This window comes from Buteo buteo, chromosome 4 (assembly GCF_964188355.1).
Source record: "Buteo buteo chromosome 4, bButBut1.hap1.1, whole genome shotgun sequence".
Lineage (NCBI taxonomy): Eukaryota > Metazoa > Chordata > Aves > Accipitriformes > Accipitridae > Buteo > Buteo buteo.
The window spans coordinates 7,237,035-7,262,782 of NC_134174.1; the positions used below are offsets into that span (position 1 = coordinate 7,237,035).

Genomic DNA, 25,748 nt, shown 5'->3' on the forward strand with positions numbered 1-25,748 from the left:
AAGGAGAGGCACTGCCCACTCTTGGCAATTAGCGACTGGCTGCTGTGATGAAGTTTCTTTATTTGTGTAATCCTCTCTGGGGTAACTGTAGGGAGGCTGCCGGTAAGGCTGATGTTTGGACTTGTGATTTAATCCGATTCTTTGGCTTTAGCGATTACACACACAGCGGTTTGTGTTGTGGAACAACTCGGTGTACATAGAGAAATTCTGACGCTGCTTCCCTGCCTGAGTCAGGGTTGAGCCAACGGTGAGGAGATGCTCTGGGCTGCCAGGGAGGACCAAAGTGAAGGCCCTGACCTCTTGTGGTCACTGAGGAACTGGGAGCACTCTTGGCACTGGTGCGGCACTTAGTCCTAGGGACTTTGTGCTGCTGTGTGATTTAAACCTCCAAAAACCTCGGGAAGGGGAGAAGTACGTTGTCCATCAAATCCGCAGCCAGACTATGTGGTCTGTGCCCCGGTGTGCAGAAATGGTACTTTTTGATTTTCGAGCTTTGCTCATACCTCTGCTGGACTATGGTTCTTTATTAAAATTGTTATATTTGGTAAGCCTTTAACGTTTTGCGTGAGTGTGAATGTCTGCATATGTTTGTAAAGGCAAAGAAAGATGCTCGTAATGCCGTTGCTGTGATTAGCAAGAGCAGCTTTCAAAAGGCACCAGAAGAACTATATTCAGGGGTTATGTTTCAGTTAACAGCTTCCAAAGAAAAGGCACCAGTTAAAACTGGGGGTTTTCTTTTCTTCTTTCAGGGGTGCATTCTCCGAAGTTGTTTTGGCTGAAGAGAGAGCGAGTGGGAAACTCTTTGCAGTCAAGTGCATTCCCAAGAAGGCACTGAAGGGAAAGGAAAGCAGCATAGAGAATGAAATTGCAGTCCTGAGAAAGTAAGTATCAGACCTTCATTTCTGTTTCTTCACTTCAGTTAGACTCTTGCATTTAAGGAGCAGGAACAGTGATTGACAAGCGTGACTGACAGGTTGTTCAGTCCATCACAGACAGACAACATCAACTGAGTTTAAATGATGCTGAAAATGTTTTGAGAAATGCTCTGGTTTTCTTTTGTGTTAATATAGCCAGATGACTGCAAAGCGGGAAAGAAGAGGAGCTAGGCTGGAATAAAGCCTATGATGCCATAAAAAGACCTTATCCACTAATAACATCAGCAGTTGGGTCACTGGCTTTGAGGAGAGCAAGAGCAGGGTTATAATTTCCAAGTGCTTAAAACAGTCTGTATACTAATTGCTCTAAAACTATGGCATGCTATTAATTGTTGTAGGAGATGGTGGTAACTTGTACCATGGAGAAGTACCTCTGCCGCTTCTGGAAGTGATTTTCCAGGGCAACTTCTATTTTATCAGGGTTGTTCATGGTGTGTATTTTTTCCTGACCATGGAGGGAATACATGGATAAGAAAAAGTCAGCTCACAACTGCCGTGAATTCAGTGTAGTCATTAGAGACTTGATTCTTACCTCTTCCTCGTCTTGTGCCCTGGAGGTGGGTTTCAGAGACACTTGGATCTGAACTCGTCACCCTTGACTTTCTTTCTAGGAAATGGGAAGAGATTGGTCACTTTAGGATTCATCCATGTAACTTGTTTTAAACTTCTAAAAGTACCTTCTCATTGAATTAAAAGTAGTACAATTATGTAGAAGTCTACATTGGACTAAGGCACTCTGATTCCTACTGCACTGCTGCCTAGTGGGACTTCTTGCCATCAGCTTCTACATGACCAAGAGCTGCGGCTGATCATCTGGGCACCATGTGACAAAACTGACCTTAAATCTTTAAAACTAACTAGATGCTTCTAAACTAAATGCTCAGACAGCCTAAGCCAAAGGAGCAGGTTCAAGGGCAAACTCAGCCATCTCAGTAAGCAGAGGGGATCCTTTTCACTGGAGGGCCATAAGTGGGGCTCCAAACAGCTACAAGAATTTGTTGCAGTTGCCTTCCCATTGCTGGACCCGTATCAGGTCAGTACAATGTAAAGCCAGTGATAAACGCAGCGTGTTGTCTTGCTGTGTAGTGCTATTGAGAACCTGTCGTAAAGCTCAACCGTTGCCATCTCCATAACCAGGTAATAATGGCCAACAACTGGCAGCTTGAAACAGTCTTTGGCTATATGGGTTTGTCTGCTGATACTCGTGTGTGGGTATAAGAGCGGCAATACTGGCATGCAGTAAGGATTGCCTTGCGTCAGCCTTGAACCTAAGCTATTACAGCAGAGAAATCATTTAGGTTATTTCTTGCTTCTGTGTTGTGAAATGCTTCTGTTCCCTGCAAACAATTTCCTGAGAAACCAGGAGGCAGCACCCAGGCTGTGCTATTCCAGCTGCAAGGGCAGGAGAGTGAGTGGGCAGAAAATTCCTTAATTTCATACAATTAGATCTACTCGGTCTCCTGTCCTATGCACATTAGGACCTTAAGAGAGATTTTTCCTTTTTTATCTCCTGATGTCTTCTACTTAGCTGTTGCCAATACAAACTTTGCATGTCATTGTATCTATTCTGAAAATAGACATCTTTGCTAGCAGACACAGTATTGAATTTGTATGTGCCACCAAGGAAACGCTTAGAAAATAACAAACTGGATCTGCCTACAGTTGAGGAGAGGGGATATCAACCTGTTTCCCTGTTCAGTGAATTCTCTGCTTCAAAAGCTGTCAGCAAAAAGAGATTTGAGGTAGGTGGAGTGGATCCTGAGCAGCTGTTGCTAAGCTCCAAAGGTATCTCAGTGTCCTTGCTTTTGTTTCTGGTAGCTTAATACTGAGTGGGGATGGCTAGTTTGTGTGTTGTCTAATTAGCGGGTAGGATGCCGGGGCCCTGGGCTGCCCTGCATGGCTGTGAGGTGCCACAGCCTTAACGTGCCATGTACCAAACCGCCACTTCTGAAGGGGATGTGCCCAGAGGATGCCTGGCAGGAGGAATTGGTCCCTGTTCCCTGAGAAGAAGGTGTAGAACCGCAGAGGACAGATGCAAAGCAAATATAAGTACGCGCGTGTGTTGATCCTGGTCTCCCTTTCTGGTTTTGCATTATGCCTTTGGGGGGTGCTTAAATTCCGGTGGGATACAAGTCCCAGAGGATGCTCTGCCTAGCTGAAATGCAAGCAAACTCTGTGTGATCCTTTAGAGAAAGATCTCTTGCCTGACAGGGGACTTTCTCCTCCTATATTCAATCAGTAGATTTTTGTCTTCCTCCTGATGAGGTATTTGCTTTCTGGCAGACGTCTGCTGAGTGCTGAGAAACGCAACTCTTCTTGAGTTCCCCTGGTTGTACGTCAAACGGGGTTCTACTGGGGAATCCTGAATATACTCCCTGCAGCCTCTGCCAGCTCTCACGTGAACTGTTCACGCCCCTGTGTGTGGTGAGCAGGTTTTTAGGGACAGTCAAAGATTGTGCTGGCCGTGTCCAGGACTGGTACACACAAGTATCACATATACTTTGTACCCTCAGGCTGCCCTGGTGGAGGTTTGTCCCACGGGCAGTCCTGCCAAATCATCCGGATCTGGCAGAATCAATATGGAAAAGGGTTTGAATGATGTCATGTGTTGAAGTCACATTTTAAATAAGGTTTTTTTAAATTCAGGATTAAATGTCTGTGCATGGAGTACTATAGTAGAACCTGGTGATAAGAGCATGAATCCAATGACCAAAACCCTTGGGTCCCCTCTCACTTCTGCTGCTGACTTCCTGCGTGACCTTCTGTCACAATATTTATTTATTGTCTGTGCAACAGCCTTTATTCAAAACGCTTTCAAATCAAAAGTTTTACCTGCAGTTCATTTTGCAGTCCTTTCTCGTATCAGCAGACCCAAGAGGGTGGGTGCAAGAAAGGAGGTTTCTGGGCTGGGCTTTTAGCATGAAACTATTGCAGCGTCCTGTCAGTCCTTCTGTGTGTCTCAGCTAAAAAGCTGTTGGAAGTATTAATCAAATGTTCTGTGTTGGGGAAGGTCAGCGGTCCCCATGTGAAGTATATGGAAGGTAGGAGATTTTCTCTCTCTGTCTGCGGGCTTGGATGCTCTTGCTGCCAAAACAAAATGACACATTTTAGAAGCGATGTTCTGCTAACAGAGGAGCGAGCTGCCAGCCAACTGATCTGCATGTTTGTGTGAGTGCCAGAGTGAATCATGCATACTCCATCATTTTATTTTTCCAGCCATGGCCAACAAATCTGTTCTTAAAAAAGAAAAAAGGCGGAAGAGCCGTTAAGTCAATATTTACGCCTAGCAACCTTAACAGGGTTCTTCCAATATGGACTCTTTTGTGTCCCGTGGAAATCCATGGCAACATTCCCCGAAAACTCGGATGGGTGGGGACGGAGTGGGAAGGAGCTCGCTGTTGAGTGCAGCGCTGGGAAAGACTAAGTCTGCAGTTAATCCAGGAGCCTAAGCCTGACAAAGTGTTTAAGCATGTGCCTAATTTTAGACGGTTATTTGTTCCAGTGAAATCGGTGAGTAGGTTGAGCTCACTTTGCTGAGCTCAGGCCTAAAGGGATGCTTCAGAGCAGGGTGAAATTCTGATAGGCACCTGTGTTCGGTACTGCATCAGGAGGGGAGTTTTCTTAATGGCTTTGATTAGTGCCCAGATGATGCACTGGTGCACAAGGATTGCTGTTTCTTCTAATTGTGTGCTGACTGCCTGTAGCTGGACACAGGGCAAAGTCTTAGAATCATAGACTGGTTTGGGTTGGAAGGGACCTTAAAGACCATCTAGTCCCAACCCCCCTGCCATGGGCAGGGACACCTTCCACCAGACCAGGTTGCTCCAAGCCCCATCCAACCTGGCCTTGAACACTGCCAGGGATGGGGCAGCCACAACCTCTCTGGGAAACCTGTACCAGCGCCTCACCAACCTCACAGGGAAGAACTTCTTCCTTACATCTGACCTAAATCTACCCTCTTTCAGTTTAAGGCCGTTACCCCTTGTCTTATCACTACCTGCCCATGTAAAACATCACTCTCCAGCTTTCTTATAGGACCCCCTTTAGGTACTGGCAGGCTGCTATAAGGTCTCCCCGGAGCCTTCTCTTCTCCAGGCTGAACAACCCCAACTCTCTCAGCCTGTCCTCATAGGAGAGCTGTTCCATCCCTCTGATCATTTTTGTGTCCCTCCTCTGGACCCGCTCCAACAGGTCCATGTCTTTCCTTGCTGAGGACCCCAGAGCTGGACGCAGTACTGCAGGGGGGGTCTCACCAGAGCGGAGCTGAGGGGCAGAATCCCCTCCCTCGACCTGCTGGCCACGCTGCTTTCGATGCAGCCTAGGATACGGTTGGCTTTCTGGGCTGCAAGCGCATCTCATCTCATCACAAAATCAGGTGAGAAGCTGACCTGCATAATTTTTAGGCTTTAAACTTTATTTCTTTTGCAGAAACATGCTATGGTTTAGAATCTGTTTGAGGAAGAAAACTGGATCTCTAGGACAGGACTATCACAGCTCTGGTAACTAACTGGCTGTGGAGAACAACAGCACGTGGTTGCCTTCATGTGACAGAAACTTTTCCTGACCTGAGATGTAGGGTATTTCATAACCTGCTCTGAAAGCAACCGTTTTCTGGTTTTGAGCAGAAAGGTAAATGCAATCCTTTCCACTGTTTGCTGTAGAACAGAGGAAATTTCTTCCACTTATGGCAATTATGCAGGTGTGAACATGCTGAAAGATGAGTCGTCTGTCAGACGGGTTCCTGGAGGCAGTAGGCGGTGCGAAGAGTTGGACTGCAGAAAAGCACCAGTCTGAGGTTCTAGTTAAACAGAAAAAAAACCAACCTTGTAAGAGTCAGAGGGAGAAAAATATGTCTGATTTGTTTTCTTTTTTTTCTTGGCTACACCACTATTTATCACAAGAAACTTTCTAGCTGCCTGGGTAATACCTGCACAATCATACAGATTCAGTGCTGAGTCAGAGCAAAGCAAGGGGAGGAACAATAAACTGTGTGTAGCCCTGCACCCAGGTGTATTGATTACTCAATAGCTGTAATGTGCACAAATAAGTGTCTTGTTAAGCAAATACTGTTTAGCTAGCAAATCATACTCTGCTTTAGCTAGTTTCTGCTGAACAGGGATTTTAAAAATCATTTATAAACTATTTAGGTATCTCCTACTCTCACCCCCTCCTCTTTACTCCTCTGGGAGAGGCACCGTTAAATTCCTTATTACAAATCAGAGCCATGCCTGATTGTGGATTGAAGCCATTTTTCCTGTTAAACAACGTGATCGAACTGTTTCTAGCAGGTCAGCTAAAATTCTGCCGGTGCTTTCCATTCCCATTTCCTCAGAAGACGGAGGGGGACGACTGGTTGTTCAGACAGTGATTCATGCCCAGGCGGCTGCCTTGCTCCTTATATGCCTGCACCTACAGCCAGGAGTTGCTGCTATAATAAGGAGCAGGGAGGGATGGGGGGAGGCATCCTTCTGCAAAGTCTGCGAGGTCAGGGCTGTACCCATCTCAAAACTAAACAGAAAACGGCAATGAAAAGTTTTCCTGAAGTGGGTGAAAGCGTGCATGTTCCTGCTCTCCCGTAAATCAGATGATGGTCAAAGGGGCCCCTTGCTCCATCCCAGGAGGTAGCACCATTCCTGACATTAAAGAGGACACCCTTGATAACAAATGTGGAAAATCACCCCTTCTCAAGATTTACAGGAAGACTAAAAGGGTAATTTAAAAAATGGTACCTTTTTGCTCCTTTTCAGTAGCCCACTGACAAACTCCCCCTAAAACCTCTCTGTCCCAGATTCTTGTCTCTGTAAGGACTCATCCCTTGGGGGCTAACCCGATAGCCTCTAAGAAGATTAATCCAAATTTAGTTTTGAAACCCATTAGTTACCTGTTACTAAACTCTTCTCTGCAATTTAACTTGGAATCAAAGGCTACATTAATTCTGAATAAAATTGGCTATGCAGAGGTTTGAGGTGCCCCAACATAAATTTGGACATTTAATTAATTCAGATGAACGTTCCTGAGTGACTTTGTGGGACAGACCCATCTATTCAAGCCACGGCTGTCTCTGGGTCAAAAAAACAGCCCTTGCTGGCCTGGATGGTCCCATACTCCAGTTTCCCAGTCTGGAGGCTCTGCTGGTGCCCACTAATACTCTCCTATGGTAATTATTTTTCTGTGCAAGGTCATGCAGCTGGGGTACAGGGACAGCTGAATTGAAGAGGAGATACTCTGATCCTGTGTTGATAAGTGCTAACATAAAAGTGATGGTAATTAGATCATGTAGCTGATGTACAGAAAGCTGTGGGATTGGGTTTAAGGGGTTAATGACTAATTACCTCTTTACACCCCAGCAGTAAGAGCTCTTTTTCCTGTAAAGAAATGAGTGGGATGGTTAGGAAAGGAAAAAATAAAAAAAGCACTCGGTGTCTCTGTCTGTCAGGTAACATTATTTCTCTGAAGCTTTGCTTATCCTATAGACAAAACAGGCTTGCGGCTTTTTTTTTTTTCCCTTCTGTAAATAATGGTGAGAAGATAGGCTGCCTCAGCAAGAATTGAAGAGACAGCTGGTTGTTATATTAAGTAATCACTTTCAGAGAAAGCTTTTATGTAGATTTACTTGTTAAAACCTGGCTTGCTCATGCCATTGCAGTTGCACTGGGGTGACAGAAGGCTGACTCTGCCCTCCCCGCACGACCGTCCTCCAAGCCTTGCCAACTACAAGATCCAGGGCATCCCAAAAGCTGGCTCCCCAGCGGGGTCCCGCAGCCCCGAGGATGGCTCGGGGTGCCTGGGCGCGCAGCTACCAGTTAGGGGGTGATACTCAGTGGTACCAGGAATGGTGTTGATGTCAGTAGTGGAAGAGTAGGGCCCTTCCAAGGAGATGTTTGTTGGCATCCTGCATGGATACGCTTCGTCATTGCCTCTGTGGATCTTCTGGGCTGACCTGGGTGCCTGGTGTGCCTTGGAGCCACCCTCACTGCTGGGCACTACCGCAGGCATCCCGGCTAGGGAGGCAGGTTAGGGATGGGAAGGAGCCAAGGAGCTACAAAACCCTTCAGGGTAGGGGGACAGTTGGGCATGCCTGGAGGCTGACATCAGCTTTAGACCATGAGATCATCTCCTGAATCAAGGAGATGCAGACTAGATGAATTGCCCTTCTCGGGTTTCAGGCAAAAGTGAATCTGACCCTGCGTATGTGGGTATGGCACAGGACAGCTCTGCCTTGGCTCTAGCAGTTGACTTCTTGTTAAGCAAATTATTTTGCCGCAAAGAATTCATGCGAGTGAAAAAAATGTGAAACCCGAAACAAAGCTGACACCGTTTTTGATCACCGAGATGCTAGAAACTTTGCAGGGGAAGACTTTGCAGCCAGGACTGCCTGGATTGTGTTTCATGCTAGATTAGATGTAAGCAGATGTAGGGAAGCAGATCAAGGCATCTTAAAAATCCTAAAATACATTAAATGAGAGAGAAAAATCCCCTCTGAAATAAGTAAACACAAACAAAATCCTTTGTATCTTCTCTGGTCTTATACAGTTTCATTTACATGCGGTGTGTTCTGTAATAGCTTTAGTGACGGTATGCGGCATTTCTGTGTTTCCGTCTGCCTTCGCGCTGTGCATATGCAGACAGTTGTGTTCCTTCAAGTAGGTTATAGTGTGATAAGTCATTTCGCTGTAATTACTGGGTGACAATGCAGATGTCCTCTCTTCTGGGCAGCAATGGTTTACCAAATCTCCCTTCCGTAACTGGTGTTCTTCAAGGTCACCCCATACCCTGACTCAACTCAAAAAATGGCATACCCATGCTGGGAGGAGAGCGCAGGTCAGAGGGGATGAAAGCACATCGTCGCTCAGAGCTCCAGCTTGGAAAATAATTCGATGTGTTGTGGAAGAAACAGCTGCTTTCTGAAATAGTTGCTCTAAGATGCTTTCAAATTAGCAGAATGGGTTTTTCAGCCTTGGCTGGAGTCTGCTTCTGTGCCAGATGTGTGTTTTATGTGGACCCCACCTCTCCTGTGCATAGCTGGAATAACAAAGCTGGGGTCCTTTCAGAGCTCCTAGCTAAAGAACAAGAATATATACTCTGTTTTCCAGTATTTATTACTCATGAAGATGGTTACAATTGTGTTTCATTGGTACAAGTATCTGATTATATGCGCCGTTGTCGGTTACCTAAAATGAAAGAATTGTTAAGATGCATAAAGACTCTTTAATAAGATCTAACAGTTTGATACGTGACTCAGCTTTATATCTGGATGCATAAGGTCTGTCTTTGTTACACCCATATGTTTAAAGCTGAGAGTTACCTAATTTGCAAGCACATGCCTTTGTTTTGGGATTACGGAGCTCACAGAAGCTAAAGTGGGTTAGTTTTTGCATGGGAGGACATGCAGCTGTGAGACTATCCCAAACCACAGTAGGCGTGGGCAGTTACAGGTTGCAATGGCTCTTTCAAAGCAGTGCTACAACATACTGTTTAGAAGATGCAGTGTTTTGTGGGTGGTGCAGTAGTAGTAGGGAAAGCATTTTCACAAGTGCTTGCAGCCCAGACCTTCAAGGCTGTGTTGGTGCCGAAAAGCTGCTGAAGATGTAGTCCTAGATGGCTTCGTTAGGCAAAATACTTCCTTTTCTGTTTTTTCTTTTTTTTCTCACCAATAAGGTAATAGGTAATCTGGAATATTTTGTCCAAAACTAGGGTTTTTTTTCCATTAAAGTCCTTTCTTCATTTGGAAAAAGTATAAAAGGCTGCTTAAAGGTCTCATGGCATTAGTAAAGTGAAGACGTCCTTGTCAAAATATCAACATATTGTATTTTGCCTGTGTTCTCTAACTCGATCTTGAAATATTAACTGGAGAAATTAAGTGTTTCGTATTAAGCTGTTGTGATGCACTGTTGGGAGCCAGTTAGTTTTTAACCACAAGATGACCACATTTTGATGACGGGTAAGTTATTTACATGCACAGTCCAAGCACCTCAGTGGATATTCCTTTATCTTACTTTCACGCTATTAAAATCCATTGCATTAACTCAGAAAACACTGGAGTATCTGAGTGGTGAATTAGAATTATAATTTGTGAAGCACTGCATAAAGGAAAACAAGTAAATGCAAGGTAGGGTTCATCTGGCCAGCTGGAAGCATCCTCAAGGTACGCAGCTGCATCCGAGCTCAAATCTGACTTGCTGTGGAAATCATCAAATATACATTTCTAAGTGGATCAGAATGTACAGGGAGGAAAAAAAAGTATTCCAAAAATGTCAGTTCAAGAAGGTAGAAACAGAAATCTTATCTGAAATGTCAGTTTTCGTGAGCACTCCTTGTCCAAAGCAGTTGTTTGCTCTTAGCTGCATGCTAAAATGCTTTATGAATGCAAGTTGCTGTATTTTTGGCCTCCGTTATATGACATTAGACCAGTAATGTTATCAGTGGGCAAGTTTTTGTGATGTGTGACTCCAGCATGAATTTAAAACAGCTCCGTTGGCAACTTCTACCTCCTGTTTTCATTTATAGAAGATGAATCACAATTACATTTTGTGTCTCATTAAGGTCATGATTCTAGGTGTCTTGAACCAGAGGGGGGCTGGCTTTGACCATAATAAAATGGAAAAATATTTGCACTCCATTCCACTTTCAACTGCGCCAGCTTAAACCTAACAGCAACGTCTGTGTCTGGAATATATCCAACATATCCTGAACTGACAGCTGCATAAATTAATTAGTATTTGGCCAACTAAGTCTGCAGTTGTCATCTGTAATACCTATTGATTCACTCTTATAATGCTTACTCATACAACACTTTGTTTGTGTTCAGTAGAAGGTTTGAAAAAAAAAAAGTAAAAAAAAGTTAAATCTGTCAGTATGGACTTTGTCTTTTAACAAAGACAGACATACAAGATGCTCATTTAGTCTGTGGTCTGCCCTAGTGCTCAGTTTGACCAAGGAAATGGTGATGACAATTTTGTTCCAAATTAAGCATTGATTTTTTTTTTTAAATCAGAAATTCTAATTTTTTAATATTGCCTTATGTTCATAAGTCATTGGCTTAATCAGAATAGATTGTTTTTATTCTGAATTAAAAGTGGCCATACTAGGGGATCGTGCTTCTGCAACTATAGGACTTTAAACCTATTAATAAAATCAGTTTTCAAAGTAAAGCCTAATATCTTCCTTGATTGCATCCATGTTTCTATGTGTCTGGCTATCAGAGACATCTGGCTATATTGCCCAGTTCTTAAATCTCTGTAAGTGCAGAAACCTGTGGTTTAGTTTTAATATTGATGATTTGTATTAGTAAGTGGACTATGAAATCATTTCCCTAAGGATATGTGACAGCTAGATTTTACTTTGCCAAATATTTTATCAAATTAAAATTATGGAATATTATATTAAACAGGAATGCTATTGCCTCCTTTACTTTCCCATTAATTTTTTTTTTCGGGGAGAGTAGACATGGGTGAATTCAAGCTTTCTTAGAGACAGTACACTCTTTTTTTGAAGGCATTGAAAAATAAAAATAGCAGAATTGATTTCTTTTTCTTAAAAGTTTGTTCAATAACTTTGAGAAGGGATATTAGCAGGAAGCTTCAGCAAATAATCTAATATCTATTATAGCTCTATACTGAATCCAAAACAACTGACAAATGCATAGCAGTGAAGTGTGCCAGATCTGTTTTTGCACACCAGCACTGACTCCTTCTGAGATGAGTCCAAAATTTCTATATATAATCTGTTTGGTTCCCACCAAATAGAATAACAGCCTGCTTCAAATATCTTCATACCTTTGTGATTGATATCTCTTGTCTTGACTGACACGCCAGGGATTAAACTGGGACCTTTTTGGACTTACACATATATATCTTTACAGCTTCAGCTAAGCAGCCATTCCCTGCAGGCAACTGGAACGGATTCAGACGTCGGTGGACTGGGCACCGAGTGCAACAGTTAACTCATGCCAAAATGCTTGTTTGAAAAACACACATCAGCGTGGGGTTGTTTTTCAGCTGTTTAAGACTTTTTTTTTCCCCTCCACCAAAAGCAGAAGAGTCCACGTGCAGCAGCAGTAGTTGGTGTAATACATGTTGACAAGAAGCATCTCTCCAGAGCAAAGCAATCTGGTCACTCCCATGTCTGCTCTAAGCTTGGTAATTAGAACAGAAAAAAGGGGCTGTTCACAACTTTGCTCTTAAAAGGGATAATAGGGGATTTCTAACTGAAACCAAAGAGGAAAGGGCTTTTTCATTATTTTTTAAATGCTCCCTTATGTGAGTCACAACAAACATGTGGATATGGCAGGATCCACAAAGATGTAGCTTTTATTGGCATTTATATAGGAATGCCACTTCTTCCCTTTCTATGTTACTGTAATAGCGTTGGCTGTCTGCTTTTATATTTACTACAAGTGGGTTGGTGGGAGGGAAGTTGAAAACTTTGGTGAAGTTTGAAACTTTTCCTTCTGTGTTTTTTGGGCACGTGAGAAAATTGCCGTTGAGTGGAGCTGCTGCGTGTCCCGCAGTGTTTATGTCTTGAAGGCATCGTCCTTGCCATTTATGGTGTACAAAACACGCATCCAAGCCATGTGGCATCAGCATGGGTAAACCAGCGCTCGTCGTTAACAAATAGACATGGGTAATATGATCTAATGCTATTCTGGTCAATAGGAAAATTCAAAGTCGTTGAACTTGGTTACATGACTCTTCGAGGCTCCCTTGAGAATCTCAGCCCAAAGTAAAAGTGGAAAGAAAGCCTAAGCTGAGGTCGCCCATGAGGGTTACAGGACTTTGTCTTGTGCAGTCATGCAATGTGGACTCAGGGCTTTATACATAGCAGACGTGCTGCACAGCCTCCTTTCCTGGTTTCCAGTGCCTCCTGAATTGCTGTATCCAAAAACAAGGGCCATAGCCCATGTGTGTAGCTTTACTCTTCCAAAGGTAGTTACTCCAGCTCCATGCTCTCGTAACTCAGGCACAGCTAAACCAACACGGGATACTGGCTTTCCTGTAGGGACACTCTCCGCTGTCTCTGGATGATGGGTGGGAACAGTGGGTGTTTTATGGTGTTACTGCTGATTTCGGCTGCCCTGGCTGAGGCCAGACTTTCACCCTGCCGAGGGGGAATCTGCCAGGGACTGGCCACGTCTCCTCTCCTCCCTCAATATAGCCCTTGTAGGAACAAGGGAATCCAAAAGGCCACTTCTGTGAGAGGACAGGGAACGTAGTCTGCATCTTACAAAGTGGGGGTTTCTCCTGCTGGGTTTGCTGCTGGCATTAAGTTGGTTTTCCTTCTAGAAACTGAAAGACCAGGCACAGAGTTCACCACCAAATTTCACCCCAAAAGGATGGGGTTGGCACAGAGAGATTTTCTCCCCTCTTGGCTCTGATTTACTATTAGGGCCTTGAATTAGTGACTTTGTTTAAAATTCCTTCTTTCATTAGAAGCATATGTTTCTGATTTTCTTTCTTATGATGACATAGTTTGCACTCTTACCCGAGAGCTGTTTTCTTAATAGGACCAACTATATTTGGAATCACTCTGAATTGCTCTTGAAATGGAAGATTGATGTCAGTATTTCTGGTAATTTTTCACTGTTTTTCTTTCCCTGTCGTGAGTATTAAATAACTTCAAGTTGGGAACACCTATACCACTTTAACATAATTTGATTTTTTTTATTTTAGTGCTGTATATGCTCCTAGGGTAGCTGATGTAGGTAAACATATTAGCAGGATGATTTGTGGAAGATTTAGTAAATAACAGAAAGGGTATGTCAGTGAGTGCAGAGGGTTTTGTTTTGCATCAATTTACACACAGGGAAATCTTCTAAGCTTTAGACACCTGCTCCTGTGTTGACTGTTACATCCATGTCTCAGGGAGACTTGAGTGGCATTTTTAAAAGCCTCCGCACAGGAGAGGTATCTGGATCTCATTGAAATCCCCTGTCCAGGGGACATTAGAAGACCTCATGGGTTTTGTTAGTCAGCTATATAATTTCCTATGTCATGATTATGCCTACAGCATCCATGTGGGAGATGACTGCTGTCTGCTCTTGGGGGCTGGTCATACGTAGTGCATCGCTGTCCTTCCAGACCTTCTCTGTCTTGGACTACAAACCAAGAAATGTCAGTCCTATCGCCCAGGACCCAGTTGCTGGGTCTGCCTTCGTTAGCACTTCGATCGCTCTCAGCATCAGCCCCAGCTTTCTGCTCACCTGAAGGCAGCAGGTTAGAAGTAATGCATACCCTGGAGCATCTCAAAATACAGGGCTTACACTCTCTTTAGTATAGATTGCATTTTTGATCCAATTTACATGTCAGGACACGTAAATGGTATGTGACACGTAAGGGTAAACTGAAAAATAATGGTAGCAAATTCGGCTTAGTTAACAGCACTCACAGGTGCTTTAGTCAGCACGTGGCCATACGCATCTCAGAAGCCTCCCCGTGTTGGGTCTTCTTCACCCCATGGAGCAGTTTATCTCCAGTAGGCAAGGTGAAGGGAGTATCTTCAGCGCGAGGGTAGCTAGCCTGCCCTCCATCATGCCTCCCCTGTCCTTTCGAGAGAGACGGGTCTGGTGTGAGGGGGAGCACTCAACTCAGTATGATGCTGGTCTTGGTCTTGCACCATCTTGGAAACTTCTTTAAGACTCTCTTGTAAAAAAGCAATACACCTTTTTCAAGAAAAAAACAGGACTCGCACTGTCCAAAGGTTTGGGCTCATTTTGGACTAGACTTCGGGTTTAGGCAAGCCCTCTCTTTAAACTCTTGTGTTTAATTCTGGAAGGAGAAAGTCACTCACCTGATCTGACCTTCTGCATCAAGTGGGCTGTGTTATTTCAGCTGTTTATGCTATGTGGATCTTGATAACTGGATTTGGCTAATGCGTAGTGGTTAGAAAGGTAGCCAGGCTTCGTGGGAGTCTCCTGCTTATTCACTAGAACTGCAAAAGCATCCCCTATACTCCTTCCAAAAAAATACTCTGTTATTCCCATTTGTCTGGGAATTTGTCTGGGTTTAACTTCTACTTACTTGTGGGTGTGTTTCTCGATGTATTAAAAAATCTGGTGTTTCTCTCTTTTTCTGCCTATATAGGTACTTGTTTTGTGTAATCTGTCTGGTTTTACTAAGCAGAATTGAGTAAGGTTCTTCTTTATAGACACCCTTTGGCACTTGGAGAATCATTTGGTCATTCCTCATGTGTACTCTATAGCTAGAAGTGTTTTCATGGTATATAGTGATTTATGGGGAGCATGGTGGGAGAAAAAAAAATGCATTTTCAGACTGGAGTAATCCTGAAAAGAGTATGTGATTTGGTAATAATCCTGGCGATAATCCAGATTTTATCTTCATTAATTAAGTAATTGCCCTTGTGAGGCTTGGTTAACTGAGAGGTAGGAAGAGCTGATTTTAGGAGTACACTGACGCCGTGGGGGTGAGACATGGCAGGGACCCATAGCCAAGGACATAAAATCTCTGGAAATAGGGCAAAAGGAGGGGGTTTGGTGGGGAAATCAGCTCCCTGACTGCTGTGGGTGATTTGTTTCTTGTTTTTAGGAAAATGAAAGAGCATAAACCCAAGAGCTTATTCTGGAAATGGCTTTATAATAATGGTTTTCAGCCATTGGAATAGGCAGGTACTTTAATTTTTTCCAGTGGCAGGGCCAGCTCCTGCACAGCTATTTAATTTGAAACTCATGGATGATGGATTCACTTTTTTAGTTATCCTTTACAAACCCTTTGAACCCCACCGATCCCCAAGGGTCTGCACTCTCCAGGGTGGAAACCACCCCTCTGAAGCATGGAGGAATGAAAAGAAACTGGGAAAACCCACAGGAGAAAGCAGAAGCTGACTGTGGCAGGTTAAAACTAATACAGGGGAGCCATGCTGGATGCCTTCAGTAGCAGTACAGTTGTGAAGGAGTTAGTATTGGATACGATTTTCAGGAAATCCCTGTATATTAACTTTTTTTTTCCCTAGTAAGTACTCAAGCTCACAGCATTTTTAATCAGCCTCGCAGGAATCTCAGCCAGTCCTTGCCCATTCCTGTGCTGTGGCCACTCTACGAGGGAGAAGATGGTGTTAAGGGATGTTGGTGTCACTGAGAGTGTGGGTGTCTGTGGTTTTGTTCTTGGTCTTGGCCACCGTTTCCCTTCTCCAACATGGAGGAACAAGCTCAGAAAAGAGGATAATTCTGAGCCTGTTCCAGACTAAACTTTTCATTTGAGGGTTCTAAAAGAACATCTCTTCCCTGAACCTCCTCCTGCAGCCACATGTGCCCCAGGGTTTGTTCGGTGGTGGCAGAGCCCCGCTGAAATAACATTTTTGAAGCAAAATCGTAACCGTTGCTGAGTTATATAAATATCACTACTTGGCACTGTTATACAGAGCCAAAAGTATTGCTGGGAGAAAGCAGTTAATTAAAAACTGCTTTGCAGCGCTGTGCTTTTCCTTGTATTAAAAAATAAAGCAGAGCATCATGAGCAGTTGGTCTTGCTGTTTACAAAACAGTTTTCCCCACACTTTCTCCTCTTTACTTTTGATAATGTAGAGGAATGATACTGCTGATCAACAAAGGTGCTCAGAGTCTGCTATGGTGGGACCAGAAGCTTTTCCATAGCTCTGCCAAGAGGACTTTTTTGTCCTATAGCACAGAAAAAAATGCTTCTCACTTGGGATCATTACACTTGTAGTAATCCACCCTTCCCTAGGAGGCATAACACACGCACATTACTCTAAATAGAAAATATTTAGAGTGTCATATTTAAACATGACACATGGCCACATGGATGCTTTTATGATTGAGTAATCCAGGAGAAAGGGGGAAGAACAGAGGAGGTATGGAAGCAAGACGAAAACATTCAAGAAAAAATTTTCACCAACTTGGATGCTGAAAGAGTTCCAAACAGTTAATTCCTGCTGCATTTTTTTGTGCTCCTCACTTAAAATAGAAAAAAAACCTGAAAGTGTTCTCAAATGTTAGGAATGTGAATGAGAACTGTGAACCCCTTCACAAACTTGCAGCTTGTTTGAATTCGCCTTTAGTATTTCATAGATAGTGGAATTTTACAGGTAAGCTCTAAAAGCTATAAAAAGCCAAGTGAAATTATGTGCCAGATCATTCTTGCACTCGAGGAAGTGGTTTCCAAATGCCATCAGAGGTGCATCCCTACAGCTGAGACTCAAGGCCAGATGCTGGCCATAGTCATGGCTGGAAAAAGATTTGAAAATACATGGACAAGGGCTCTAACCTTGCCAGTGTTTATTGCCTGAGTCCAAACAAAATCAAACAGGGATCAATAAGTACTCAGGGCTGCAGAAATGGGCGTGCAGGCGCTCGTACCACGGGCTAACCCAGGTCCATTTTGCCCAATGTGCATGACGCAGGTATGGCAACCTGCTGCTTGAACCAGCGCTTCCCCCTCCTCTTTGTTCTGCGGCGAGATGCCCACGAGGATTTGTGTCGATCTGAGAAAGCTAGTTTTGTGTGTAAGTTGTCTCGTACAGAGCACAGTGTGTACCATGTATTACAAAATAGATTTCTCTGTAAACGATGCTGACCTTTACCATGGTGCAGTCTGCTTGAAAAGAATGCCCTGAGGAGACATACTCCACCGAGTAGACAACACTGTGATTTCTGTAATTTGCGTGTGGTATTTCTAACTGAGGAAAGGCTAAGCCATTTCAGTGCTGTCATTCCCCACCAGATACCTTAACACCTTCTTGTCCAGGCTCTGGCTGGTAATTCTGCTCTAAGCCAAATTATTTCGGTAGGGCTGGATGTGTAGAGTGTAGTTGTCCCACGAAGAACTCCAGTATTTTTGCTGTTTCTTTTGGTTGGAGTTAATGGGGTTCCTCACAGAACTGACTTCTCTGCTGTGAGCAGAAAGGCCCCATGCAAGCTGTCATTGATGTGACGTGCACTGTGGTATGGACCATGTTATAAACCCATTTGTGTGTGCATCTTAGCCTCAAAGGAATATCTTTAACCATCATGGTTCATAGCTGTCTCTCATCATGGTATTTTGGCACTGTGTTTGCAACACTGCAAACAAAGAAGTACAAAAAAATCCTTCTCTGCCTGTGAAGAGGTGGAAGCATTTTCTGAAGGTCTGTGGGAAAACCGTTTGTGAAGAAACAGGTCTTTCAGCAGATCTGATGGTGGCAAGGATATGGGTATTGGTAGAAATCATTTGGATTGTGGTGGTGCTTGAGGGCCCATCCTGGACTAAAATCCTTTAAGAGTAATTCCTGTAGAAAAACAAAACATTACTTTGCCTGGACACGTACTGTGTCCCCTCCTGCTCTCCTTCAAGAAGTTCTTCCAGAATGTTGGGTCAGCCTTTGAGATGTCTTTTCTCCTTCCCCCTTGGACCTGTTAAACCTGTTGTGTCTGAGTTCCATTGCTGAAATAACCAAGTCTGGTAGAAAGGTGGATCTTCCCTGGGATAACATAAGCTTAACTTAGTGTAAGAGTTTTTTAGATTAGTACTAAAACCTGTTCTTGGATGCCCTGCAGAGCAGGGGACCGGCACAGGATGAAATGCTGTGGTGTGATGCAGCACACGGATGTTTGATCGACCCATGGTGAGAAAGAAACTAGGCAGTGAGCCCAGTTTCTTTGTGAACTCTTTGGTCAGAGACAGGCAAGGCAAATATCCTCAGTGAGAGTCAAGATGGTGATCAAGTCTTTTTTCTTCCTTTCTGGAAACTGGAAACGGTCCCACCTCGCTCAAGACATCATTGCAGTAGGATGCCTGCCCTCAAATGGTTAAGTGCTGATGCTTGTCTGAGGTATTTCCCTCTTCTGGGGAATGTGTTAAGCACTAAATGATGCATAAGCCCCGCTGGAGGGAAGTGTTACAGTCTTTATGAAACTGTACACAGACTATTTATTTTTCACTGATGATTTTATTTTGGTAGCCAGGTGTGGTTCCAGGCTAACTTGACATGCTAAGCAGGTCCTGAAGCAAAGCAGTAATTTGCGTTCCTCTAAACAAACACATCCTCTAATTACTGTTTTAAAGGTGATCTCACATAGGAAGAAGCAATAGCAAATAATTGTATAGGGTGGGACACATGTCAAACTGGCACTGGAGTGAACAAAATATCTTGAAGTTGTAACGACTTGTCTTTATACTTGGCATGCTGCTTTGCTTGCCCCAGATTTAGTAAGATCTTAAGTGTGATATTTCCCTGGAGAGATTGTTATCTCAGGGATCAGTGTCTGTCCAAATTGCAAAAAAGGTCTTTTTCTCATAAGTTGGCCTCTGCTTTATGTTTTTTGCTTTTATTCTTTGCTTTTTCCCATGCATATTTTAACAGGTGAGCGCTTGTAATGTCAGCTGGGGACTGAACAGGGTTCTCCTTTGGTAAAGACACAAGATGCTATAGCCTAAGTTAGGAGAGCGCATCTCTGCAGGAAGGGTTGTCATAGGCTCTTAACAACCACACATGGGGTACAGAGGGGGATCCAGAACACGCACTTATCAAAGAGTTGTATCTTGAGGAATGCGCAATCAAGACAAGCCAAAATCTCTTAGTAATTAAGATTGCAGTCAACTTTCATTATGAAGCCCAACTTTTGATCCTCTCTTCTCCCCTTGGTCACGGCTTGCAAAGTTTAATTGGCCTCAAAGATGACATATTTATTTTGAAATAGGCTGTTTTGATTTATGCAGAGTGAAAAGGAAATTAATCCAATTTGGGTTTAGTGAGAGACCACTAGACAAGTTGGCATTTGTTGAACACATCTGTGTGTTTTTCTGAAGTTGCCATCCCCTAACTTTACCATGCCACCAGCAGCAATGCTGGGTGAGTTATGGGCCCTGGGCAATGTCATTCTCTGCTCTCCTCCATGAGGGATAATAATGACAGGAGCTTCAATTTCAACTTACTTTTTTCTTCCATGTGTTGACTAGCAGAGTTAGAAGATCTCCCATACAGTATGTTGGAGATGATGGCTGTATAATTACTCTACATTATTTATTGTCTCTAAGAATTCCCCAAATGCTCTTTATGCTTTCACTTTTTAAAAAAACCCTGAAATTATTTAATCAAAAATCAGTTACATTATTAAATGAAATTGCCTTCTAGTTATCTAGGTTCAGGTTGTTTCCCTCTTATTTGTATGAACCTTTTCTGTCATTTCTGTTACGCATTTTGTGTATTATAAACCCCTCTTCCTCAGACTCTGAGAGGAAAGCAATGTGCCTGGAAAAAGCAACCTGTTAGAAAACATCCCAGCATTCAAGATCTCTGCAGTCCATGTTAGTAACAGAGAAAGAATAAAGATTTCATCAAAAGTCCCTGTCATCTGGTTGTTGTTCCACGTTTCAACAAAACACGTGGAATATTACCACTGACTGCAGCCACAACATGTCATGGCAATGTGTCCGGGAATGGGCCACATGTACCGACACTTGAGATACCGACCCAGACAGGTACTCAGCAAAGAGCACAGGGATATAAAGAACAGAGGAGGGGAAAAAAGACTTTTTTAATCTCTACTGCACTGTATGGATCAGCACAGTTCACCACCAGAAACCTGTTTAAATTTCAGAAAACAAACACTTGTTTAAATAATTTCCTTCCATTAGAATTCAGTCAGAGGCTTCTTTGTTCAGACTCTTCCGAGGTGGTTATTTATTCTTCATCCAAAATATTTTAGTTCCATCAGAGTGAACTGTAGCATGCTTTAGGTAGCAATAACTTGAGTTTGCACAGAAAAACACTGAGGCCTCTGTAATGGCAGTAAACGGTGACTTTAACAAATGCACATTTCCTTTTCTAAGTGGGATTGCTTGTGTTATGGCAAGAATTATATGCAGACTGAGGGATGTAGCTGTTGTTTGTATGAATATCATGCACAGCTGAGTGTACATATTTGATATGATCCTGTCTGACTCCAAGGAGATAAATGAAATTAAGTTCTCAGAAGGGAAGTAATTAGACCATGAAACAATGGCAAAGATAAGGGACTATGGGAGAAAATGTCCTTGAATAAACAGGGAGTGGAGGGAGCTTTTAGTGCAGAAATACAGGTTTCTTTAGCTCTCAATAGATTAGCAAAGCTAAGACTTCTCAAAATTAAAATAAGAACCAAAAAGTCTGCTACAGATCTGACAATCCTGGCTTTGGGAAGAGAAGGGACAGATTGGTTGGGGAACAGTGTTGTCGAGAAATCTCCATCAGAGGGAGATGCTGGAAGGAAGGTCTTCAAGGTGGGTTAGATCCAGGCTTCAGCCTTTTCTTTTGCATGCCACAGACCTTTTGGGAAATAAATAGTGAGGTTGTTTCCTACAATCAGTGGCCGTAGAAAAAAAGCTGAGAGGTGCCAAAAGTAGAGGGACCATCTGTGTGAAGGTGCCGGGAAAACAAAGACTCTGCACACTAAAGTCGTGGGGCAAGAGGCCAACAGCCTTCAACCCGGAGAGAGGTGGGAGAAGTGAAAGAAGTGCTTGGCAAAGTGTGCTGGCTGTTGACATGAATTTATTTCTTCTAAAACCGAGCAAATTCCCAGCCCTGAAACCTGCCTTTGTACTGACTGAGACAACAGATTTTTTATTGTTTCACCTGACCTTTAGTTAAACAAATAATAAATGCTACCACAAGGAAATACTGGCTCACCTTTCTTTCAAATTATCTAATAGCATAACTTGTTTGTTTGGAGAATCAGGCTCTAAATCTCTTCCTAGTTACATTAGTTTTACATTTGTTTAATATTTTTTACTTCAACAAGGTGGTTTCTGAATTAAAATCTAACTGGATGTAATCAGCTATTAGCATGAGCAGCTTGCAAACAGTGCCAGTGGGATGCTGAAGGTTTTTTATGTGGATCAGCCAGAGCATCTGGAAACTCGCAATTGTGAGAAGCAATGGCATACTTTCTGTACAAATGCCTGAAAGTAGCTGTTGTACCATCTTAGGTTCACGTGAGCCGTGGATCCCTAAAGAGATGGATATTGCTTGGTTTTCCGTTGGATGAAAGATGGCATCACGGTTGGCACTATGCATGGGAGGGATCCTCTTTATCAGTGTATTTAATCATACTGAATCCTTAGAAGTTACTTAAGTGAAAAATATGTCTTAGTCTTAAAAAATGAATTGATACTGTAAATGTGTAACAGTCCCCATTTCAAGGGCAATCACCTGGAAATCATGGGTCTCCGCATTAGAAATCCATGAGTATTTGACTAAAAAAAATCAGGCTGTGGGTGAGATTTCTCAAAATCGTTGGGAGTGGCTGGTTGTGCCAAGGGCCTGAGAAATAGGCACTTCTGCATCAATTCTGGACCATGATTTGAAGCTCAGTAAAGAAAATGGCCTCTTGATTTCAACTGCTGGCCTCACTCCCTGCTATGGATGGACACTTCACCCACAACACCACTCAGCCTGTTTATAAAATGGTGAAAAGTGAATCCTGTTGGAAATGGAGGATTAATGTAGTCAAGGGGCTGCAGTGAGCAGAGAGAGTGTACGCACATCTGTCCTCTCGTTTTATGCTGCAAACCATCACCACGACGTCTGAGTAATGCATCAGCTAGATTAGGTCTAGATTAGTTTGCCGGGTCTCTGGCAAACTTAATGGAGGTGTTACCTTGCTTTTGGGGTTATAAAATGCACTTGACACACATGCCAGTTTGATGTTTGGCAGCTAATTTTAGATTTCTATGTTTGAAAGTTCTTTTTAATATTTTTTGTGGGTGACCTGGGTAAGCAAGAAAGCAAGGAGATGTTTTAGTCTTGGAAGAGGTTAGCAGCATTTGCTAGAGTGTCATGTTCTAGTTTTTTCTAACCACCTTTAGAAACACTTTTCAGGGCTAATGTCCTTAGCAGACAGATACACAGCGAACTCTGGAACTAGGAAGCGTTTTACGCAGTGGGTGGATTCATCCTGGGAGGCAGCTGACAGAGTTATTTTCAGAAGGCAAACTCCTTCCTCGGGGTTTCTGCAAGGGAGAGGAAGTTTTCAAAAGGAGCTGCGCTCACAGTCTGCTGAGTCAGCATATCCTCTGCTTAGGCCCTGTTCCCAGCTGGCATATCCCTCTCGATGGGTGCTGAGAGAGGTCTCAGTTCATTTCCAGGCCTGCAGTCCCCTCCCTTAGTGAATTTTTCCACTTTCAAGGCACCATTTCTACTTTAATCAACTGAAAGTTGAGTTCCTTTGGACCATTAGACATCTGTGTTCTTCCTCCCAGGAGGACTGTTACTCTGGCAAAAAAAGAGATGGAGGTTGTTTATCTGCAGAGCTCTTTGGCCAAGTCCCACCTTCAAACTGTAGCATTGTTATTTGGAAGGAAAAGAAAACCCCGAGAGCCAGGGTAGGATACAGATTGCCTTAACGTGGTCCAAGGCCTGCGGAAATGATCCGCAAAGAAAGCTAGGAGCCTGGGAGCAGCCCTCCAGAAAGTCAAAATGTTGCACGGAGATTTGCCTAGAAGTAGGCAAGGCAGTGCCTGAGCTCCTGTCCTTCTCTGGAGCTCGGAGACCTACCTCCAGGCAGTACCTTAGCAGCCTCTGTTCATCCTGGAGCCAGACCCTACAGCCCTTTCTGGAGGTGGGTATCTAGCTGAGAGGGGCTTACTGCCTGTGGTTGTGCTCTCCCTGCCTGGTGGGGATGCATGGCCAGGTGATGAGACACCTGACAGTTCAGAAGTCCCATCTCCTGGGTGGCTTTGCCACTTGCCACCGGGCTAGTGAACCTCCTGGGTTTAGGTGTTTTCATAGAATCATAGAACAGTTTGGGTTGAAAGAGACCTTAAAGACCATCTAGTTCCAATCCCCCTGCCATGGGCAGGGACACCTTCCACCAGACCAGGTTGCTCCAAGCCCCATCCAACCTGGCCTTGAACACTGCCAGGGATGGGGCAGCCACAGCCTCTCTGGGCAACCTGTGCCAGCGCCTCACCACCCTCACAGGGAAGAACTTCTTCCTTACATCTGACCTAAATCTACCCTCTTTCAGTTTAAGGCCATTACCCCTTGTCCTATCACTACCTGCCCTTGTAAAACATCACTCTCCAGCTTTCTTATAGGACCCCCTTTAGGTGCTGGAAGGCTGCTATAAGGTCTCCCCGGAGCCTTCTCTTCTCCAGGCTAAACAACCCCAACTCTCTCAGCCTGTCCCCATAGCAGAGGTGCTCCAGCCCTCTGATCATCTTCATGGCCCTCCTCTGGACCTGCTTGAGCAGGTCCATGTATTCCTTATGTTGGGGGCCCCAGAGCTGGACACAGTACTGCAGGTGGGGTCTCACCAGAGCAGAGTAGAGGGGCAGAATCACCTCCCTCGACCTGCTGGCCATGCTTCTTTTGATGCAGCCCAGGATGTGATTGGCTTTCTGGGCTGCAAACACGCATTGCCAGGTCATGTTTCATTTTTCATCCACTAATACCCCCAAGTACTTCTCCGCAAGGCTGCTCTCAATCCACTCATCACCCAGACTGCTTTTGTGCTTGGGATTCCCCTGACCCATGTGCAGGACCTTGCACTTGGCCTTGTTGAACTTCATGAGGTTCGCACAGTCCCACCTCTCCAGCCTGTCAAGGTCCCTCTGGATGGCATCCCTTCCCTCCAGCGTGTCGACCGCAGCACACAGCTTGGTGTCGTTGGCAAACTTGCTGAGGGTGCACTCAATCCCACTGTCCATGTCGCCAACAAAGATGTTAAACAGCACCGGTCCCAATACTGATCGCTGAGGAACACCACTCGTCACTGGTCTCCACTCGGACATCGAGCCATTGACCACAACTCTTTGAGTGCGACCATCCAGCCAATTCCTTACCCACCGAGTGGTCCGTCCATCAAATCTGTGTCTCTCCAATTTAGAGACAAGGATGTCGTGCAGGACAGTGTCAAACGCTTTGCTCAAGTCCAGGTAGATGATGTCCTTTGCTCTTCCCTTATCCACCACCGCTGTAACCCCATTGTAGAAGGCCACCAAATTTGTCAGGCACAATTTACCCTTAGTGGAGCCATGTTGGCTGTCACCAATCACCTCCTTATTTTCCATGTGCCCTAGCAGAGATTCCAGGAGGATCTGCTCCATGCTCTTGCCAGGCACAGAGGTGAGACTGACTGTCCTGTAGTTCCCTGGGTCTTCCTTTTTTCCCTTTTTAAAAACGGGGGTTATGTTTCCCCTTTCCCAGTCAGTGGGAACTTCCCCAGACTGCCATGACTTCTCAAATATGATGGCTAGTGGCTTAGCCACTTCATTCACCAGTTCCTTCAGGACCCTCAGATGCATCTCATCAGGTCCCATGAACTTGTGCACCTTCAAGTTCCTTAGATGGTCTCAGACCTGATCTTCTCCTACAGCGGGTGGTTCTTCGTTCTCCCATTCTGCCATCGACTTCTGTGACTTGGGTGGTGTGGCTGGAGCACTTGCTGGTGAAGGCTGAGGCAAAAAAGTCATTGAGTACCTCAGCTTTCTCCATATCCCCAGGTCTCCTGTTTCCTTCCAGAGAGGGCCTGCATTTTGTCTAGTCTTCCTTTTACCACCAACGTACCTATAGAAGCTTTTCTTGTTGCCCTTGACGTCCCTGGCCAGATTTAATTCTATCAGGGTTTTGGCTTTCCTAACCTGATCCCTGGCTGCTCAGATGATTTCTCTGTATTCCTCCCAGGCTACCTGTCCTTGCTTCCACCCTCTGTAGGCTTCCTTTTTGTGTTTGAGTTTGAGGAGCTCCTTGTTCATCCACGCAGGCCTCCTGGCATTTTTGCCTACCTTCCTCTTTGTTGGGTTGCATCGCTCCTGAGCTTGGAGGAGGTGAGCCTTGAATATTAACCAGCTTTCTTGGGCCCCTCTTCCCTCCAGGGCTTTATCCCAT

The 25,748-nt window shown here is 44.1% G+C and overlaps 1 protein-coding gene across 1 annotated transcript in view; it reads left to right on the plus strand.

Moving 5' to 3' along the window:
- The window catches only part of CAMK1D (calcium/calmodulin dependent protein kinase ID), a 230,915-nt gene that overhangs the window by 97,172 nt on the left and 107,995 nt on the right, over positions 1-25,748 (plus strand). Inside the window, exon 2 of the mRNA XM_075024665.1 lies at positions 750-881. Coding sequence (XP_074880766.1) covers positions 750-881 — 132 coding nt within the window. The remainder of the gene's footprint in view (positions 1-749; positions 882-25,748) is intronic.